At 35.1% G+C, this 21481-nt stretch overlaps 1 protein-coding gene across 17 annotated transcripts in view; it reads right to left on the reverse strand.

Annotated features, from left to right (window-relative positions):
• Positions 1–21481, reverse strand: part of PLEKHA5 (pleckstrin homology domain containing A5) — a 241741-nt gene that overhangs the window by 94237 nt on the left and 126023 nt on the right. For 16 of the 17 annotated variants that reach the window (XM_086713965.1, XM_086713963.1, XM_086713980.1 and 13 more), the window contains exons 4-5: positions 4072–4155; positions 3030–3150 (exon numbers count right to left, since the gene is read on the reverse strand). In XM_086713965.1, the coding sequence (XP_086570091.1) occupies positions 3030–3150; positions 4072–4155 (205 nt within the window). Of the gene's footprint in view, positions 1–3029; positions 3151–4071; positions 4156–21135; positions 21429–21481 lie in introns of those variants that run through there. The other variant, XM_025930310.2, reaches the window with a different exon arrangement.

The following is a 21481-nucleotide window of genomic DNA, read 5'->3' on the forward strand; positions in this document are numbered from 1 at the left end:
TCCAGATTTCTCTGAAACATGCAGGACTTAAATCTTTTCAGATGAATTATAGCAATTCTGCTTTTTGAGGATTTACTTATTTCAAGTGTAAGAATTTTGCACAAAGAATTTTTCCCCAGGATATTACAAAGAATCACAAGTTTTACAATCTGTCCTTTAAAACTGGGATATACAATTTTTAAAAAGGCACAATGTGTGGCACTATTTTGTCCTACCTGCTATATAAATTGAATAAACCTTGGGTAAAAATGAACAAATCTTTAAGAATAAATGAAATGTAGAACTTTTTGCTTTATATCTGATTTAATAATGTTATTTCAATTACAGAGAGTGAACAGTGTCAAGGGTCAAGAGAAATACTCAGATATAAAACATACCACATCAAGTCAACACAAGACTGGAAAGATCTGCTTAATGTCATGTACTGTCTTCTCCTTTATGGGCAATTCTGAACTTGAATGATGCCACAAAGATAGTGTTTACTATATATTTAAAAGTATACATAAGGAGATACAATCTTTTGAGATACTATGTTGATTTAGTATGAAGATTTAGCAGGAATGGTAGTGGTAACCAACAAACAAAAACAAAGAAGCTGAATTTGAGTTCTCTATAAAGGTAAGTAATATCAAATTATCTCTTATTGTTTAACTTATCTAGAATCCAGCACATTTCATGAGAATTTTGTTTTTTGAAGCTTATATTAGTACATAACAGAATGTTAAGTCCCAATATCAACCACATTTTCCCAAAGTATGTTTTGTTGATACGTTTCACTTTATTTTTGAATACATAATGCTTAAACATAGTATACAACTCAAATGGTACAAAAAGATACACACTGGGACTGGTCATCTACTTCCTACCTCTGGGCTCTAGCACTCAACCCTATGAGGCAACCAATGTCAACTGTGTGTATGTGTGCACTTATTCACCTAAGATAACTGTTTTCATAGGTATGGAATATCTTTTTTTCCTCAAATGATTACATATATAATACCTACTATTCTGTTCTACTGTTTCTTGGAGCTTACTACATAAAGAAAATGCCTATTTACCCACATTGTTGTTGAGGTACCGCGCTAGAAAACTTCTTAACCTTTGCTGGGGCGCCTGGGTGGCGCAGTCGGTTAAGCGTCCGACTTCAGCCAGGTCACGATCTCGCGGTCCGTGAGTTCGAGCCCCGCATCAGGCTCTGGGCTGATGGCTCAGAGCCTGGAGCCTGTTTCCGATTCTGTGTCTCCCTCTCTCTCTGCCCCTCCCCCATTCATGCTCTGTCTCTCTCTGTCCCAAAAAATAAATAAACGTTGAAAAAAAAAAATTTAAAAAAAAAAAAGAAAAAAAAAAAAAAGAAAACTTCTTAACCTTTGCAAATTCGATATGTGAAAAATGGTGTCCTTTGTTGTTTTAATTAGCATTTTTCATATTATGAATGAGTTTGAACATCGTTTTCATATATTTAACAGTAAGATTCCATTTTCTGGGTGGGGATTTTACATAATATGCCCATTTAAAAAGTAGGCTGTAAGCCTTTTCCTTATTGATTCAAAAAACTTCTTTTGATTATAAAGGAATTATTCGCGAATTATTACATGAATTGCAGATATTATGCATGCATAATAATTATTTATGGTTCAATCTCCTTATTTTCTATTTTGATTTTTGGGTTTTATGTCATATTTAGAAAGCCAATCTGCATTCTGCGTTTGTTTTTTTAAAAATCTTCCACTGTTCTTTGTAGTGCTTTTATAGTTTTGTTTTTAACATTTCAACACCTGATCCATCCAGAAAATTTTCAGTGTAAAGTTTGAGGCAGAGATCCGACTTTCTTTCCAGATAATGACTTGCTGGCCCTCAACCTACATATCATTTCTCTAGATTTTGATTAAAATATATTAATGAAGTATTATAATACTCAGTTACCTTACTAGCATTTTATGTTACATAAGAATTAGAAAATATTTACATTATTTAGAAATTTATATTAACTTGTAATACTCTACAAAATATCATTTTAAAAACATTAAAACAAAAATGTCACAACAGGCATTTAAAATAGATAACCGCCTATTATCCATTTCTTTATAATAGCCATAATTTACTATAACTGTTCTATTATAAAATATATTATTTTTTAATAAAGATTATTCTTTTATTATCACTTGATTCTCTTGCTATCCATTAATTTAGGAACTGAGAAGCAACTTTAAGGCAACTATTTATTCAGATTTAATAGCATGTGTTTTAAGAGACTGATAAAATTTCCGTATTAAAATTCTAAACTTAAAATATTAGCACTGTAGTTTAAAGTATAAGAAACAATAACTACAGGGGCCCCCAGGTGGCTTGCTCAGAGGAGCATAAGAAAGACTCTTGATCTCATGGTCATGAGTTCGAGCCCCATGTGGGATGCAGTGATTACTTAAATAAAAAAATTAATAGAAGCAGTAACTACAAATTTTTATAGACACAAAGTCTGGGACCTTACATTAAACAATTAACATTTTTCTTTGTGATTATAAAGAAACACCACCCTCCTCTATTTCCATATGACTATGGCACTTTTTGTATAATGGATTCTAAATATGTCAGAATCATCAAGCACAGTGGCCTAGGGTTTCCCTTTGGCAGTGATTCTACATTTCTTTTTAAAAAGTTTGTCTGCTCAATCTAGGGATTTATAACAGTCAGAAAATGGTATTTCTATGCCATTATATTAACTCTCATCTTTAAAACTTCAGTTGATTCAATAAATTGCCATTTTTTCACGTAAACATCCATATATTTGTAAAATTATTCAAAATCTGAACTCTATAATAGTTTTAAAAAGTCATTAAATTATTAAAATATAATCTTATTATTTTATATTCCACATCATTCCTTAAGTAAATTATCTCAAATGTAATCTGGTTCATGTAATAAGAAAAATGAAATAATTATTCTTTAATTCCAAGCCCATTAAGAGTATAGTAATAGATGCAACCAATTATACCAGATATCAGTAATTAACAGTAAGCAAAAGAACTTACTCTGCCTACAGGGCTCATCGGATGCACTCCATAATCTGAAGTCATATTATAGTTAGAAGCTTCATTTATCATGCTTATAGGTCGTTCCTTCTTTTCTTCAGATGTCATGGTTGCAACAGTCCTGAAAATATGTCAGAATGCTAAAACTTGCTGTACATGTTGACTGCTTTACAATAAACCTTCCCTAGAAATTATAATGCTGATGTCCCACTTTTCCAAAGAGCTGGATACTAGTTAGAGCTTAATAAGCTCTAGAGTCAGAGCTTAATATTTATAACTATTTTAAATATAATTAGCATATCTCCTAAGCACAGGATAGGTTAAAATCATGTTTATTTTAATAAGCATTATTATAGATATGCTACTTGGTCATCTAACTGGAAAATTAAAACCTCAGTAAAGATGAGCTATTCTATTATCGAAAATAAAAATAATGATATCAAGAGCTATTTTTTTTTGTGAACAAATTTATAGTATATAAAATATTTTCACACATATCTCATTTGATGCTTATAATAATCCTAAGAAATGGTAATTACCACTATCTCTGATTTAAGAACGAGAAAACTGAGCTCACATTAGTTTAATAATCTGACAAAGTTTATAGTTTCTCTGACGTTAATTCTGGGCTCTTGAGCTTACTGTCTGTGTTTGTACCAACAGCTTCTGAGATTACATTCTTCATCAAAGAAAGTTTTAAGTTATGTTCCTATGCCATCCATAGTAAATAGATGGGTTTCTGTTATACCTGACTGCAAATATCCAGATAAGAAACTGTTAAATTATAATGTATTAACATATGGACAACAGCAGAGTGCCTGGGTGGCTCAGTTGGTTAAGTGTCCTAGTCTTAACTCTTGATTTCAGCTCGGGTCATGACAGCATGGAGCTTGGGATTCTCTCTCTCTCTCCTCTCACTGCCGCTCCTCTTGCTCACACTCTCTCTCAAAATAAATAAACTTAAAAATATGTTTTTGGATAACAGCAAACTTAATGCTAACACCATTTAAAACGAAGGCATTCCATGAAACTCTTTACTTACTGTTCATTCACTACAAAGATACAATTGTCCTGTGATGGCTGTCCTGTGACTGGATGTTTACAGGTTACTTTCCTTTCATTATGGCTAAAAGAAAAGAGAAAAAGAGAAAATGCATGTACTTCTATTATCACAAATGTTTTTCTAATATTCTGGTAGGAAAATAGTGATTTCTTTATTATAACATTAGTGAATAAAAGAGATGAAATTCAAACTCCCAGGTGATGAAATCTCCAAATACACCCTTTCTACTACCTACCATGTACACATGTATGTGTGAATGCTACTACAGTTTTACCATATAGGTAAATGAACCTCCCACCTCCCAAGCCTGACCTCAATTCTTTCTTCTCACTATTTTATAAAAAAGTAAGTTGATTTGGCTCCACGATCACTGCATTTCACATTTGATAGGTGGGACACAAAGAATGAGTATCTACCTACTTCTATTATTTTGTATCTTTATTTAGGCACATCATAGAGAAGTAATGCCAAACTCATATACTATTCTTTTTAGGCTGAGTGATAAGATTAGGTCTCCTGCTGTCTTCTTAGAAATGAGAGGGAAAAGAATTCCCAAACGATTTATCTAAATAAAAAATACTGGAGGCCAAAAAAAGTATAATATATACTGATAAATAATACACATTATTATTTATAAATTAATTTTCCCCCTTTGGGTCACATACTATAAGGCAAGATCTATAAGGAAGATCCATCATTTACTTTCCTTACAGAGAAAAATTTCAAGATGCTGTAACTGAATATTGCTTTGTTAATCTTAAAAGATTATTAAATGTGCTCTATAACCACAAGCCACAAACTTTCTGGCAAACTTTAGATATTTAAATTCCTTTTCTATATCCTAACTTTTATTAATATTATTTTTATTGGTAACATAGTACTTGAAACTTTATCCATTAAATAAAACTAAAACCACAAAAAAGAAAAGGTACAGATACATATTGACTATTGTGGGAGTAGAATGACTGATGGAATATAATGTGTTTCTATTATTCCTTTATTTTATTTTTTTTTAACGTTTATTTTATTTTTGAGACTGAGAGAGACAGAGCATGAATGGGGGAGGGTCAGAGAGAGGGAGACACAGAATCTGAAACAGGCTGCAGGCTCTGAGCTGTCAGCACAGAGCCCGACGCGGGGCTCGAACTCACGGACTGCGAGATCATGACCTGAGCCAAGGTCGGCCACTCAACCGACTGAGCCACCCAGGCGCCCCACTCTATTATTCCTTTAGATAACCGGTCTAACAAGCACACAGGACTACTAAATTATCAGCTTTTTGAGGTGGTTTTGTTTTTATGCAATAGAGAGATTAAGATTTGGTGGGTTTAAATATCCATTTGGAGCGATATTTTCACTACATAAAAAGTATGTGAGTGGGGCGCCTGGGTGGCTCAGTTGGTTAACGTCTGACTTCAGCTCAGGTCATGATCTTGCAATTCAGGAGTTTGAGCCCCACATCGGGCTCAGTGCCAACAAGCTCAGAGCCTGGAGCCTACTTCAGATTCTGTGTCTCCCTCTCTCTGCTCCTCCTCTGCTTGTGCTCTTTCTCAAAAATAAACAGTAAAAAAAATTTTGAAGTATGTGAGTGGGTTCAATGGTGGAAACCTAAGGTCTCATGTGGGATAGCAGTTTATGTAATAAGCAGTAAACTGGTAACAGAATAACTAAGGAAGTACAGCCTCTGCAGGTAAGTGGAAAATTCTGAAGTACCCAGATGTGATGAACACCATGAATGTGTCGAGGTATATAAATTGTGATGTTTAACAGAATAAAAGTGTGGAGAAAAAGGGAGGGGGTAAAGTAATCAAGGACAGGGATTAGGACACCTTAGTGATAAAAAAAAAAAAAAATGGAAGATAGCATCTTTTGTTTTCTTAAAGCCTCTCCTAGGAAGCATTAAAAAGGCAGAAGTAGATAGAACAGAAATATACAAATTCTTTCCATAAAAATCCAATATTGCAAAAAGAAAGCAAACAAACCCTTATATATTGCATTATTTCCCTAGGCTATGTCATCTTGCCTAGGAGGAATACAGTAGACTCCATTCCCCAAATTCTGGAAGATCTAAATTGTAACAACATGGCTCTGCAATAGTTATCTGGCTAAGAGACTACTCTGATATCCTGACCACTACATGGATTTGGGTATCCATTAGAAAAAAACATAAAGGAATGGAGATACCTAAATAGTGAATGGTTTAAAAAGAGCACACTCTTTTGCCTAAAAGTGGATGCTGTTTTGAATGAAATGGTGATTTTATTATCTAAGTACTTTTCAGAGCACAATGTCTTAAACAGTAAACCTAATAAAAATCTTACTATTCTAGCTTAAAAGACCAGTGACTAAAATCAATATGAAATACAAATATATTTATGTTCTTCATTTCTTCAAAGTATCCAATGTGTGTGAGGTTTTTTTTAATTTACTGTTGATATTATATTGACATACAATTCCTATAAAATCTACAAGGACACTCTAACACAAAAGTATTTTACAGGCATATTTTAGAGGTATTGCAGGTTTCATTTCAGATTACTGAAATAAGGTGAGTATCACAATAAACTGAGAAATGAATTTTCTGGTTTCCTAGCACATATAAAAGTTATGTTTACACTATTAAGTGTACAATAACATTATGTCTAAAAAAACCCCCAATGTACATACCTTAATTTAAAATGCTTTATTGTTAAAAAATGCTATTTATCATCTAAGCTTTTAGTGAGTCTCAGTCACTGATCACAGATCACCAGAACAAATGAATAATGAAAAAGTTTGAAATAATTGTGAGAAATCACCAAAATGTGATAGAGACGTGAAGTGGGCAACAGCTGTTGGAAAAACAGTGCCAAAAGATTAACACAAGCAGGCTTACCACAAACCTTCAATTTGTAGAAAACACTATCTGTGAAGTGCAATAGAGAAATGCAATAAAACAATATGACCATAATATTTTTTAATGAAAGAAATAACCTTTCTCACTACATAAGCATAACTGTAACATAAAATAAAGATATCCTCTCAACTACTGGGACCTCATCCAGTAGTTGAAAAAAACCTTCTGCACAGCAAAGGAAACAATGCGCAAAACTAAAAGGCAACCAATGAGATGGGAAAAGATATTTGCAAATGACACATCAGATAAAGTGTTAGTATCCAAATTCTATAGAGAAGTTCTCAAAAAACAATCCAGTGAAGAAATGGGCAAAACACATGAATAGACACTTCTCCAAAGAAGATATCCAGATGGCTAACAGACACATGAAAAAATGCTCAACATCACTCATCATCAGGGAAATACAAATTAAAACCACAATGAGATACCACCTTACACCAGTCAGAATGGCTAAAATTAACAACTCAAGCAACAGATGGTGGCAAGGATGTAGAGAAAGAGGATTTCTTTTGCACTGCTGGTGGGAATGCAAACTAGTACAGCCACTCTGGAAAACAATATGGAGGTTTCTCAAAAAATTAAAAATAGAACTACCCTATGACCCAGCAATTGCACTACTAGGTATTTACCCAAGGGATACAGGTGTGCTGTTTTGAAGGGGTACATGCACCCCAATGCTTATAGCAGCACTATCAACAATAGCCAAAGTATGGAAAGAGCTCAAAGGTCCATCAATGGATGAATGGATAAAGAAGATGTAGTGTGTGTGTGTGTGTGTCTGTGTGTGTGTGTATATATATACACACACACACATATATGCATATACATGTGTGTATATATATACATATACATATATACATATATATATATATATAGGAGTATTACTCAGCAATCAAAAATAATGAAATGTTGCCATTTTCAACTATGTGGATGGAACCAGAGTGTATTCTGCTAAGTGAAATCAATCAGAGAAACACAAATATCATATGACTTCATTCATATGAGGATGTTAAGATACAAAACAGATTGATATAAGAGAATGGAAGCAAAAATAATATAAAAACAGGGAGGGGGACAAAACATAAGAGACTCTTAAATACAAACAACAAACTGAGGATTGCTGGAGGGCTTGTGGGTGGGGGGATGGGCTAAATCACCAGAATCTACTCCTGAAATCATTATTGCACTATATGCTAACTAACTTGGATGTATAATAAATAAACAAATAAATAAAAAGTCCTCTCAAATGTTTATTCATTTGTTCTGTCTTATACAGTATTCCTAAAATCTGGTTCCTGAAAACTAATTTAAACAACATAATTATCAAATAGAAAAGTCACAGTAACATTTTCGAATTATTCCATTAAAAAAAAATAAAATTGGGGTGCCTGGCTGGCTCAGTCGGTTAAGCATCCGACTTCGGCTCAGGTCATGATCTCATGGTTAGTGAGTTCAAGCCCCACGTCGGGCTCTGTGTTGACAGTATGGATCCTAAAGTCTGCTTCGAGTTCTGTGTCTCCCTAGCTCTCTGTCCCTCCCCCACTCACACTCTCTCTCTCAAAAACAAATAAACGTTTAAAAAAATTTTTAAAGCAAAATATCAATTCCAGTCTTAACTGTTTAAATGTGGTAATTTCCTATCACCTGATAGGATTGCCAATCCTTACTGCCCCTGAGCAAATATATTTTTATATATATTTTTATATATCTAAAAATTTATTTTAAATTTCAAAATCATTCCTTATGTTGGCATTTACACTTCATTTTTATACTAATGTTTCATTTTAAGGTATTGTAATGGTAAGGGTAAACATAATTTGGAAATTATAGACAGAAACTAAAAATATGAATTAAATGAGTACTGAGTGCCAATAAGTGAAAGAATTGTAAATGAAATCCAAATGAGTCTTTAAAAATCTCCACAAAGTCATCTCTGTTAATGTTAGAGTTCATTATATGCTATCCATATATACCAACTGGGCACTGTGGGAGATGGCTGGCCTACTGTTTAAGTATCAAGTCAGGGCCACTGTCTCTGGCACGAAGGAGGACTGTCTGCTCAGGACCAGGAAGGAGGGTAGGGACAATGATTCTCAGCCTTTCCTCAATTCTACTAAAGTTTGTCCCTTGCACTGTTTACAAAGCATATGTTTTCATCCTACATCTGCTATCCTTTTGTAGTCCACCAGTTTTTTTCTTTTATGGAAGGGCCTCAAAATTCAGATCAGGAGTACTATCAGTTCTGTTGTAACTGATATGTGGAATACATTCCATGTAAATGTGGAAAAGTGTGTTCTCCAACGTGATTCATATGTTAGGGAACACTTTGAATATCAGTCACATAAATTCCACATTTTTTATGCATGCTCTTGTCTGTGATCCTGTCCTGTTTGTGTGCACAGGATTACATCAATCATACAATTGCACAACCTCAAACATCTGTCAGCTACGTTAGTTCACTGCCTGTTTTATGCAACACACCCATTCACATGTAGTGATACAACTTTCCATCTAATTTCAGATTCCCGTACTTCCAAAACTTCCCAAAACTCACAACTTAAAACCGTCCCAATGTCCACTTCCACTATACAAACTGTGGGTCTTTTTCCAAGGCAAAGTGTATCTGCAGTATTTTTGTGTTTCCTAACCATTTAACAGTAAAATTGTGCAACCACTTTTATTAGTTTCCTATCTTTGTTTTTAGGTGTCACTAATGAAGTTTTTGAGGGGTCTTCCAATGAAGTTCTTTTCCACAAAAGCCCCTGATTTCCATTGCCTGATTTTGCACAGTGATGTGATTTTTAGGAACATACATGTTGTGTTATAGCAAAATTGATTGGACCACTTAGTTCCAAACTAACATACGTCTATGCTGCAAAAAGTGCATTTTGAAGCTTTAACAGAAAAGATGCCATTTTAAAAATCCTTGCCAGAGATTTTTATGCTCGTCATGAATGAAAAGAAGTACTGGAAAGGTATAATGTTACATAAATTTGTGTTTCTAGTGGAATCCTTATAAAGCAGGGATAAAATTCAGGTCTTGATATAAGACATTCTTAAGATCACAGAACAAACTATTTCCCATCGTGTCTTTGAATTCTCTGTGGCATAGCAGAAGTCCTAACTTTAACAAATGTGATGCCCAGTATTTACCTACTCATACTTCCTGGCTTCTCTGATGTTTTATTTTTTTTTTAAAGATTTTATTTTATGTTTTAAAAGATTATTTATTTATTTTGGGAGTGGGGAACAGGCAGAGAGAGAGAGAGAGAGAGAGAGAGAGAGAGAGAGAGAGAGAGAATCCCAAGCAGGTTCTGCACTGTCAGCACAGAGCCTAAAGCAGGGTTCAATTTCATGAACCATGAGATCATGACCTAAGTTGAAATCAAGAGTTGGATGCTTAAGTGCCTGAGTGAACCCCTTAAAGATTTTATTTTTTAGTAATCTCTATGCTCAACATAGGGGCCCTAACCTGCAACCCCCCGAGATCAAGAGTCAGCATGCTCCATCCACACTGACTGAGCCAAGCAGCAGCCCTTGTCTGTGCTGGTTTAATGTCTAAGTCTAGACAGTGGATCTCAACTGGGAGTGATTTTATTTCCCAGGGGACATTTGGAAATGTCTGGTAATATTTTTGAATGTCACAAGTGGGACTGGTATCTAGTGGGTAGAGTCCAGGATGCTGCTAAATGTCTTACAATGCACAGGCAAGATTTCCACAGGAAAAAAGTATGGAGCCCAAAATGCCAATAGTGTGAGGTTATGTAAGCCTATGCTAGACCATCATAGCCCTCTAACAATTAACTCTGCTGAATACGCCACATTTACTATTTCTTTGTGTTTCTGTATTTCTCTAGAGACAACAGAGGCAGCAGGAAATAACAGCAATTAAGAGCACAGGTTCTGTTATCAGGCCACCTAGGCTTAAATCCCAGCTCCCTGACTCATTAGCTAGGTATCTAAATTACTTTAACTTTCCATGCCTCAGTTTCCTTAGCTTAGTACCAGTAACTGTATCAAGGTTGGTTATTTTTTTCAGAGTTGCTCTAGGCACCGGGGATAGCAGTGAACAAAACATAAAAATCTTTGCCCTCATGAAACTTACTTTATAGTGGAGACGTTTATGAGGATTAAAAGAGTGAGCGGTATAAACATGGCCTGGGACAGAGTAAGTCCTCCATAACTGTTGGCTTATATTTATTGTGAACAACAGGACTTTCAGCATGTCATTGTCATTAAATTACTGGTCAGTCAACTGTTTATGTTAAAAGTTTAAAATAGTACCCACCTAGTAGCCCCCTCTCACCCATGGTTTTCCGCTTTCTGTGTTTGTTACCCATGGGTCAACTGCAGTGATGACCCTTTTGACCTATCCCCAGAAGGCCACTGGTAGCCTCACGCTGTGCATTAATACCTGTGTCATTCTACTCACTTCATCTCATCACATAGGCATTTTATCATCTCACATCATCAAAAGAACAAGGGTGAGTACAGAACAAAATATTTTGAGATCATATTCATATGACTTTTACTACAGTAGACTATAGTTGTTCTATTTTATTATTAGTTATAGTTGTTAATCTCTTACTGTGCCTAATTTATAAATTAAGCTTTACCATAGGTATGCATGTATAGGAAAAAACATAGTATATATAGGATTTGGTACTATTTGTGCAATCAGGCATCCACTGCTGGGGGTAGGGGGTGTCTTAGAATGTATCCTCTGCAGATAAGGGGCTACTGTACTCAGTATTTACTGTAAAAGAATAAAGTTGTAATCTCTCTTGGTTTTCATGCTTCTGGTAAAGATATCTGCCCCTAATATGTCAAAAAGACAGAGGAGAAAAGTAATTCTAATACAAAAATTCCAAAGAAAGATTAGCTGTGTTTTTATGCTAGCAAAGGCAGGATGTGAGAAGATTCTTAAATAGTGACAAGCAACACTTAAAAAAGAAAAAAAAATGGACTCAGCTATTCTGGAGAGTTCAGGACCAAAGAAAATAGGGCATATTCACTAGCTTAATCTGAGGATCATGCTCTATTACGAGTCCAGATAAAAAGGTTGAATAAATTCCATTTTCAGGAAAATATCAAGAAATTGACAAACAGCAACACAAATTACTTGTTTTCTGGCATTATGCCTTCTTCACTATTTATTACCAGACATGTAATCATTTACTAAACTAGAAGACCAAATGCAAGACCTGCTTATTTAGAGCCTCTATGGAAATACTTCGTTCAATAATAATTTAGTTTTAAAAGATCTTAAGATGAATAAATCAGTGTGTGTAAAACATTGTGTCTCTATCAGATTATATAAATAACAAATTAAAAAAGACATGTCTGCTGGAGATGGAATATACTTACTACTCTACCTTATTTCTTTTCAAATCTTGTATTTATGAACCAAATAATGCATCATGTAGGTAACTGTACTAGAAAATCTGGGTGAAGCTGTACCATTTTAAGCAGTACTGAGCTTTCTAGCAGCCTACATGAACAGGGAAAGCTGATAAACTACATTACTCCTTATAGCCTCGTTGTGAAAACAGAGCAATTCACTGGGTTTGCGTCAACTCTCAGTGACAGGTGCTTTTATATTAGAATAATTTAAACTACATGGCAGCACACTGAAGATAGGAGAAGCTGGTATTGTGTCCCTTTCCAGGGTCATTGGAGCAAGGCATTTTGTGTTCAGTCCACATTGCTAGTCTTCCTTCAGCAGAACACTTTTAAGGGAAGGTGCCAATGACATTGCTAAAGAAATACCTCCCTCCATGCACTAAGTACATGCATAAAATGCACAAAATTGCACATTTCATATACAAACCCCAATAGGGGTTTAGAAAGACAGAGGGGAAAAAAAGATTTAAAAATCAGTTGCTATTGGGTTGTAAAAGTTCTTTATATATTTTGGGTATTAATTCCTTATCAAATATATGATTTGCAAATATTTCCTCTCACCTGGTAGACTGCCATTTTTTAAAATTTTTATTTATTTGTTTTTTGAGATATAGAGTGCTTAGGGGAAGTGGGGGCGGAGATTGAGAGAGAGAGAGAGGGGGAGGGAGGGAGGGAGGGAGGGAGAGAGAGAGAGAGAGAATGAGAATATGAATCCTAAGCAGGCTCTGCATCATCAGCTCAGAGCCTGATGCGGGACTCAAACCCACAAACTGTGAGATTGTGACCTGAGCTGAAACCAGAAGTCAGATGCTTGACTGTCTGAGCCATCCAGGCACCCCTGTTATATTGCTTTTTCATTTTGTTGTGCAAATGCTTTTTAGTTTGATTTAGTCCCACTATTTTTGCTTTTGTTGCCAGAATTTTTTTTTAATGTTTTCGCCAACTAACAGCAATGTTCTGGATATTTAATTAGTATTGCAATTTTCTCCTATGGGAATACTTATTTGTGTGTGTGTGTGTATGAGTTTCAACGCTTTTGTATCATGCATAATTTCAATGACTGCTTAATACATAAAATCCATTGTTTTTTAAGAAATAAATATCAAAACTGCTATTAACATTGCCAATAACAACCAATATAATTCTTCTGAGTAATAATACATTAGACAAAGTAAGCTTTAGTAGTGTTTTATATGTGTAACTGTGGCAATACAGTGAAAATTTATCTACTGTGCATAAAAAATATGTGGTTTTAGAAAACTATTCCACAGAAGAGATTTTGGTTGTCTCTTACTAAACTCAGATGCAAACCCGTTTATATGATTTGCTCTGAATCATGTGTTTCCCTTATGGGGAAGAAAGAAGGATTTAATTTAGTATAAGAAAAACAGGGTATCATAGAGGTTTGGCAACGAAGCCAGTATCATGACTTGGATTTTTACAAGGGCTCAACGCATAAAAGGTGCCACATATTCACAATGTTGTTAGAAGGGAGCAAGGTGGAAGAGGTGTGGGAACTACGGAGGCTATTTATTTCCCAAATTAGTCTGAAAGCTGTAGAGCAAACAGCTCATATGTGTATTTATGACTCTTTTGTTTTTAGTATCCTTCTAACACAAAATGGAGTATTGTACATTCTCAATTTGTCCTTGGTTTCAGTATACTATTAGACAATAACACTCTCCAGATTATTCTAAAATTGAAGAGCTTTTATCGCTAGAAATCATACAGCCTTATCACTTTGAGACTCAAAGAGTCTCAAATTAGGTTCTGAAAACATGTTTGTAGTTGTGACTTAGTTATTAAATTTGTTCTAAGGTAGTTCAGAGAAATTTTAAAAATACTGTTACATGTTAAGTTTGTTAATGTTTTATACAGATAACTATTTTATTTTTCTTTTAATAAAAAGGAGAAAATGTTATGTCGAAATCTGACTACCACAATGACTATGTCTGCAATTTATTTTTAAAATGAAAATATGTTGGCATGGAAAACTGTGCCCACAGTTAAAGGCAATGTTTTAAGAACAAGAGAAAAACACTGTAAGTGCCCTGCCTTTTCTTGAGACTCAATTCTTGAACCTTATGTGAAGAGATAACCACTGAGTTAGCAGTCTAAAAGAGTGTAATTTTTTTTTTTTTTTTTTTTTTTTTGCAAAACATGAAAAGTATATGTTTCCTTTCCCCGCATTTCTTCTAAATGCCATTTGCCTTTAACTTAAGAACTAACTGCTTCCAGACATCCTGCTCAAACCTCAGTGATTCATTTACCCACCATCTCCTTAAGGTCTTAACTCTTTCTCTCCTTTCTCCTCTCATCATTTAGCAAATGGATCATCTCCCATTTCTGGGGGGTTAAAAAGAAAGGATTTCTTAGGTGCGAGTACCTCATTGATCCTCACTCTCACCAAAAAGTATCAAAATTATCAGCTTGATCATCACCACCACTTGAGCAGGACAGCGAGTGCTGCTCACACACTCAGCTGTCACACCTGTGCTTAAAATGTGACTATCGATCCTCACATAGACCCTCTGAGGTTACTATCTTCACTTTACAAAATGCATACACTGAGGCTCACAGGATTCACAAAGCTGTCAGAAGTCACACAGTGACAAGGCGAGGAAGAGGCAGCCCCAAGGCCTGAGCTGTGTCCTTTTCAGATCCCCAACTTTCAATAGCTGCCCCTGCCTTGAATCTTATCTCAGCCAATGAGACTTTTCAGTTCTGCCCTTCATCTTCTGCGTTTCTGCCCAATGGTACTAAAACACAACACAACATAACACAACACTGTACTTTCCTCAGAGGTCCTTCCCTTTTTCCACAGACCAGTGACACACAGCCTCCTTCACTGCTCGTCTTGTCTCCTTCTGCCTCACTGCCTGGCATCACCCCAAGACCACATCTATCTGAAGCAGAATAATGAAACCTTCCCAGTTCCAATTTAATTTTAGATTTCCCTATCTCTTTTCCATCTTCCTATTCTCTAAGGCTTCAGAATCATTTTCCAGTCTTAGATGCTCAGATAAAATTATCACAGCATAATCATAAACACTGCCTCACATTCCCAATTACAGGTACTAAAGAATTTAAGTACAAATAACTGTAAAGCATGGGTTTACAAAAGCACCCAACAGGAACTGAGTATCTTGTTTTTCCCAGTAGGAAAATATGAACATGGTGTAATGCTGTAAGTATAAATATGAAAACATTATTATAGACTAGGAACAATAAAGACAAAAAATTAAAAATATTAGGCTCACATACAAATTCATTTGTTTTACTTCTGGGTTATTTGTAGATAATTTCTAATCCAGCTTTTCAACAAAACCTTAAGTAACACCAACATGTTCATTTACAATCTATAAATACTTTTTAACAGATTTAAATAATTTTGGAAGTAACATCAAGAATAATTCAATTAACTCCATGCTAGTTACAGACAAAATGTGTCTATCACACTAATAATTGCTACATATCCTGAGTGTTATGGCACCATTACCTTTTAGAACACTTGATACAAAACACTTGAATTACAAAACACATTATAGGCAAAAATACCTAAAATAATTTAGGTAATTCTTTCACTTGTAAGTCATCTGAGTGACTCTTAAGGAGCTTTTAAATGGCAAGGTTAAATGGCACTTAATGGTGAGAACAGAAATAGGATTCTTCAAATATACGCACTAATCCACCAAAGTAATTTCCTGTCAAACATTCAAGAATCAGGTGACATTTCTGGCTGTCACCCACACATCACCCTAGAGAACACACAACTAAAGACATCTCCATCACTGCCCTTGTTTAGGCTCTTATCTCCCCAAGAGTCTTTTAACAACATTCAAATTCACCTCATTTTAACTAGGCCCTCTCCTATTTAGAGCATCCTCCTCACTGAGCCTTAAATTCTTTTTTGAACTAAAACCCAAACAACAATAATAAACCCTATGCAATAGGACTTTTAAAAGAAAAAAGTACTTGGTAGCACAAATACACATTACCTGGACCTAACTAAGTTCTCACTAAATAGCAGCTAAACTTGAATGTTCTAGGAGAGATTTCTTGAAAAGTAAAATGATGTCACTTCCTTGCTTTACAAAGTTGCTGGCTCTCTGCTCTTTTTTCTTCTTTTGAAAAAATGTTTATTTCTGAGAGAGACAGAGAGAGTGCGCGTGCACATGTGCGGGAGAGTGCATGCAGGGGTGGGGCAGTGAGAAAGAGGGAGACAGGATCTGAAGCAGACTCTGTGCTGACAGCAGAGAGCCCTACATAGGGCTTGAACCCATGAACTGTGAGATCATGACCTGCACTGAAGCCACACACTTATCTGAGCCACCCAGGAGTTCCTCTCTGCTCTGTCTTAAATACAAAGTACAATGGTTTGTATAGGACTATAATTTAATGAATGAGGAACCTGATAATTTGACCTGAGGTTAAAGTTTACTGTTGAATGACCTATGCAAAAAGCAACTGTAATACCACACATAGGAACATAAAATGATCATAGGGTATATTAAAGTAGTTTAATTTTGTAAAAAAATTTTTGAATATTTATTTTTGAGAGAGAGAGAGAGAGAAAAAGCATGAGCAGGGGAGGGGCAGAGAGAGAGGGAGACAGAATTTGAAGCAGGTTCTGGGCTCTGAGCTGTCAGCACAGAGCCAGAAGCAGGGCTTGAACTTACAAACTGGGAGATCACAGACCACAAGATCATGACCTGAGCCAAAGTCAGACACTTAACCGACTGAGCCACCCAGGTGCCCCTATAGTTTAAAAGAATACTTATTTGAAAAATTAGAGTCACCTGTATAAAAAAGTTTTATTTACAGAAGTCTAATGGAGTTTTAAAATAAAACTAAGCAGAACTCCAACTCAGAAACATTTCAGTAGTCAGAATATTCTTGGGGTGCCCTGTGTGGCTCAGTCAGCTAGGCATCTGACTCTTGATCTTGACTCAGGTCAGATCTCCTGGTTCATGAGACTGAGCCCCATGTTGGGCTCAGCGCTGACACTGGGACAGTGTGGAGCCCGCTTGGGTATTTTCTCTCTCTCTCCTCTCTGCTCCTCCCCTGCTCTCATGTGTTCTCTCTCTCTCAAAATAAATAAACTTTTTTTTTTTTTTACCATTTTATTTTTTTGAGAGAGACAGAGTGTGAGTGGGGGAGGGGTAAAGAGAGAGGCAGACACAGAATCCGAAGCAGGGTGCAGGCTCCAAGCTGTCAGCACAGAGCCCGATGCAGGGCCTGAACTCATGAACTGTGAGATCATGACCTAAGCCGAAGTTGGACGCTTAACCTACTGAGCCACCCAGGAGCTCCAATAAACTTTAAAAAAAAAAAGAATATTCTTAGCATTTAAATGCAATGATGTGGCATTCAATGCCATACTCAATATATATTAACATAGAATTGCATTAATTCAGACAACTCTACTACTTGCTAATGAATGCTAATTACTAATGTTTTATTGTAACATGCAATAAATAGAAGTTTACTACCTTTGGTAAGGAAGCAAACAACAAATTAGAAAAAGTTGAATTTAAGCACTATTTCTTCTATGTGTGGTCATATACCACTTTAAAAAGTTAATCTAACTCTAACCTACACATAAAGAACCACATGATTTCAAAAAAGATCCAGTTATTTTACTGTAGGTGAAGCATTCTTCCCAATAGTCAAACTGACAGAATAGCTCAATTCAAACAGAAAAAAAACTCAGTAATTACTGAATTTTACTCTTCTTTACTGCAGTGTTTCATCATTTTAATACTGCAAGAGCTTTATCTGAGCAATCACCTCAAGAACAAAAAGGTAGTTACTACTACCAAGTCAAATGATACTTCTATGAAACAAAGATTTTATAAACAACAACAAAAGGTAGCTTTTTTTCCAAAATGGCTATATTTTTGTGTAACTTGAATACTTCATTCAATATGACACAGGCACTGGTGACACAGCCTTAATGATAATATAAATAAAGAAACAGGAAGAGTAATATAACCATAATCAAAATATAAAGGGGAGACCAATTAGGGATTGATCTTGCTTAGAAGGGAAAGAGCAGGAAAGATGTCACAGAAATGGGTGCCATTTGAACTGAGCTTCAGGATCAGCAAGAGTAGTCAGTCAGATGTGGTGAGAGTGCAGCACATACTGAAAAGAGGGGATACAGAAATGGGGCAGAAAATCTAGGCTTTGAGTAACAACACACTTACACATAAAACATTTGGCATATAAGTTTTGAAGCAATGTATTTTCTCTACTCCTAGGAGCAAATATATTTTTTATAACTCTGAAAAGGTTCAACGCACTTGTGACGCACGCAGCACTTAATTAATTAAGGCTCCATTTAGTCAACAAATCATTATCCCTGAGTACTGAGAAATTTCTCACGTACAGATGAGGTGGGATAGAAATCTGACCCAGAATAGCAGGGGTAAGGCTCACTTCCTACAATAGAGATAGATACAATAAGTAGAGCCACCAATGAAATCCAGTGGCCACTGCTGGCTATGGACTTGGCAGGTACTGTACTCCTGAGATACAGTTCCTTCTAACAGAGTACAGGTCATGGTATCCTATTAGTTGGTTTGCTAACTAGTAGGTTTGCATTATCAGAGTGAAAATGAAATCTCTCCAATACAAGGATCAAGGGGGTCTCCTCATTCATTTAACTTGCTTAATCAATTCATTTACTCATAGTCAAATATTTATTAGGCATCGATTATGCGCAAGATTTTGTACTGTATGCCCTAGAGAACAAAAATACAGTTTAAGACTATTAGTAACTTCAAGAATATGATTTCATCTGAGTTTTACTATGCTAAATTTCAAACTTAAAGAATGGCGCAATTATATTTTTCCATCAGGCTTCAATACTGATGGAAAGAGTTCCTTAAAGCATACCTATTCATTAGAAAACAGACAAGTACTTTATTCTCTACTGCTTTAGATTTCAGTAAAACTTTTATGTCAGTTTCAGGTTATTTCCTCCTGCAGTTCTGCTCATCTTCCCCTGACCCCTCCTTTTTGGCCAGATTTAATTTCCTGTTCATACAAAGAAGTTTAAGTAACTTCCCTTCAACTTTAGTAGCATTTAGGCCAATGACCTCTGATGTCATAACGCCTCAAAAACATCTTTGTTTAATATGTATACTGAATATATTATAATTCATTGTGACTACTGTAACTTTCTGATTAAGTTTAAAATACAGGCTATTTTAAAAACATGTTAAAATATTTTAAATGGATTCAAGATAAAATTTTAAAGGGAATAAAAATATTCATGAGTGCTCCATATACTTAAATTTTCTGGCTTTGGGCAGAATTTTCAGCTTCCAGCTGAAAATCTTGCAACTCAAGGGAAAAACTGTGAATCGTGAATTAAGGCCGTCAAATCAAATAAAATGAACTTGAGACCCTACTTCTGTATTTCTCTGCCTCCAAATATAGAAGTATAATGTACTAGGAGTCATGTATGAGGCAGTTATTGCAAATTCCTCAAGTCTGGTATTTTTGCACATTCACAAATAAAAAGATGACGTAGATAATTTCCTTTCAATACTTACGTAATTCACACAAAAATGTGTACAAGGAGTCTTATTCTTTGTTTCAGTAAATTGATGTGAAAATATTTAAAATATTAAGAATTTCCATATTGCTCTTGCTTCAACTAGACTTAAAAAGCAGATGGTGCCTGTTCTTTAAGAGTAAACTTTATTTGAAAATTCTTCTAAAAAAACCTTGAAATCACAAGGCTGCTACTAAACCCGCATAAAAAGAATTATACCAGAAATGGCAAAATGTAAAAAAGTAAAAGACTTTAAAGGCTTCAGTTTTTACTATATAAATAGCATGATATTAAAATATTCATCTCCTCACAGTGGAGAAGAGAATTATAAGCAAAATAGCTACAGACAAAAAAAGTCTTGCCCAACCTAATCTACTCCTTAAATTAATGGTTTCAAAACAAGTAAATCAATATACATAGTGAAATTCAAAGAAGCATGAATATTGTTAGTAAGAAATAAATCTTTAAAGACATGCTGCCCAGCCTTTATAGCTAATTGCAGTAGTAACTTTATTTCTTTAAATGCCAAAATACTGTCTATAATAATTTCCTACCACTATATTGCTTTCAAATTTTAGGTTAATGAAGATTCCTGTTTCGAATCACATTACTGAAACACACCAAATAATTAAAAACTTAAATAAATAGAAGCAGCTTCAACCAACTGTTAATTAGTTTAAGCTAGTATTAATATACATGCTAATAAAAACATTATGTAATGAATACTGTTAACATCTCCACAGGAATTTCTGAGAATTGTTCATTTAGTTCTCTTTAAGGAACAAAAAAATATATACAAGCTTCTCTTCCAAGTAAGTTAAAAAATAGACAAGATAAATTTAAAAATTTTAATGAAAATCATTGGGCTTTAAAGCAACATGCAACTACTACACATTTATGTAGTTTAAAGTTAAGGACAGACTAAGAGGAAGATTACATTTGAAAATACCCAAGTCATTTGAAAACCTAATGATGTACAGTATTTACATTGTTACAAAAATACAACACTTTGGTTATAGAAATATTTATGTCAATTTTTTACACTAGGCACTGTGCCTGGCACTAGGGCTACAAAGATTATTTACCACAGGATTGTGAGCGGAGAAAAAAGTCCTAACTAATGCTCATTTAGCCATGACTTATTTATTATTAATACATAAAAGTAACAAGAAATACTCACCAGCCTTCATCAAAATCACATTTGTGAACAGACATTCAACTATAGGCAAAAAGGATACTGGAATAAAAATCAGACTCCACTCCTTTTGTCTTTGAGCTGCTCCCAAATGAACACTGTAGGGACGAAGCACTAAGGAAATGCACTGTGGCTGTCAGGCTGGTCTGCCACTCTGCAAGTCTGACACCAGACTGACGTCACGCACCAACATGTCAAATGCAGCCACAAATTCAGGCAGCTTCTCCAGGAGGAATCTGTTGTGATTATGCATGCCTTCCAGCCATAAGAGTGAAATATGATTTCAATTCTCTTTAAAGTTGGCATACATCATAGGGTAAAATATCAGCAT

This window comes from Puma concolor, chromosome B4 (assembly GCF_028749965.1).
Source record: "Puma concolor isolate L17-30 chromosome B4, mPumCon1.1.hap2, whole genome shotgun sequence".
Lineage (NCBI taxonomy): Eukaryota > Metazoa > Chordata > Mammalia > Carnivora > Felidae > Puma > Puma concolor.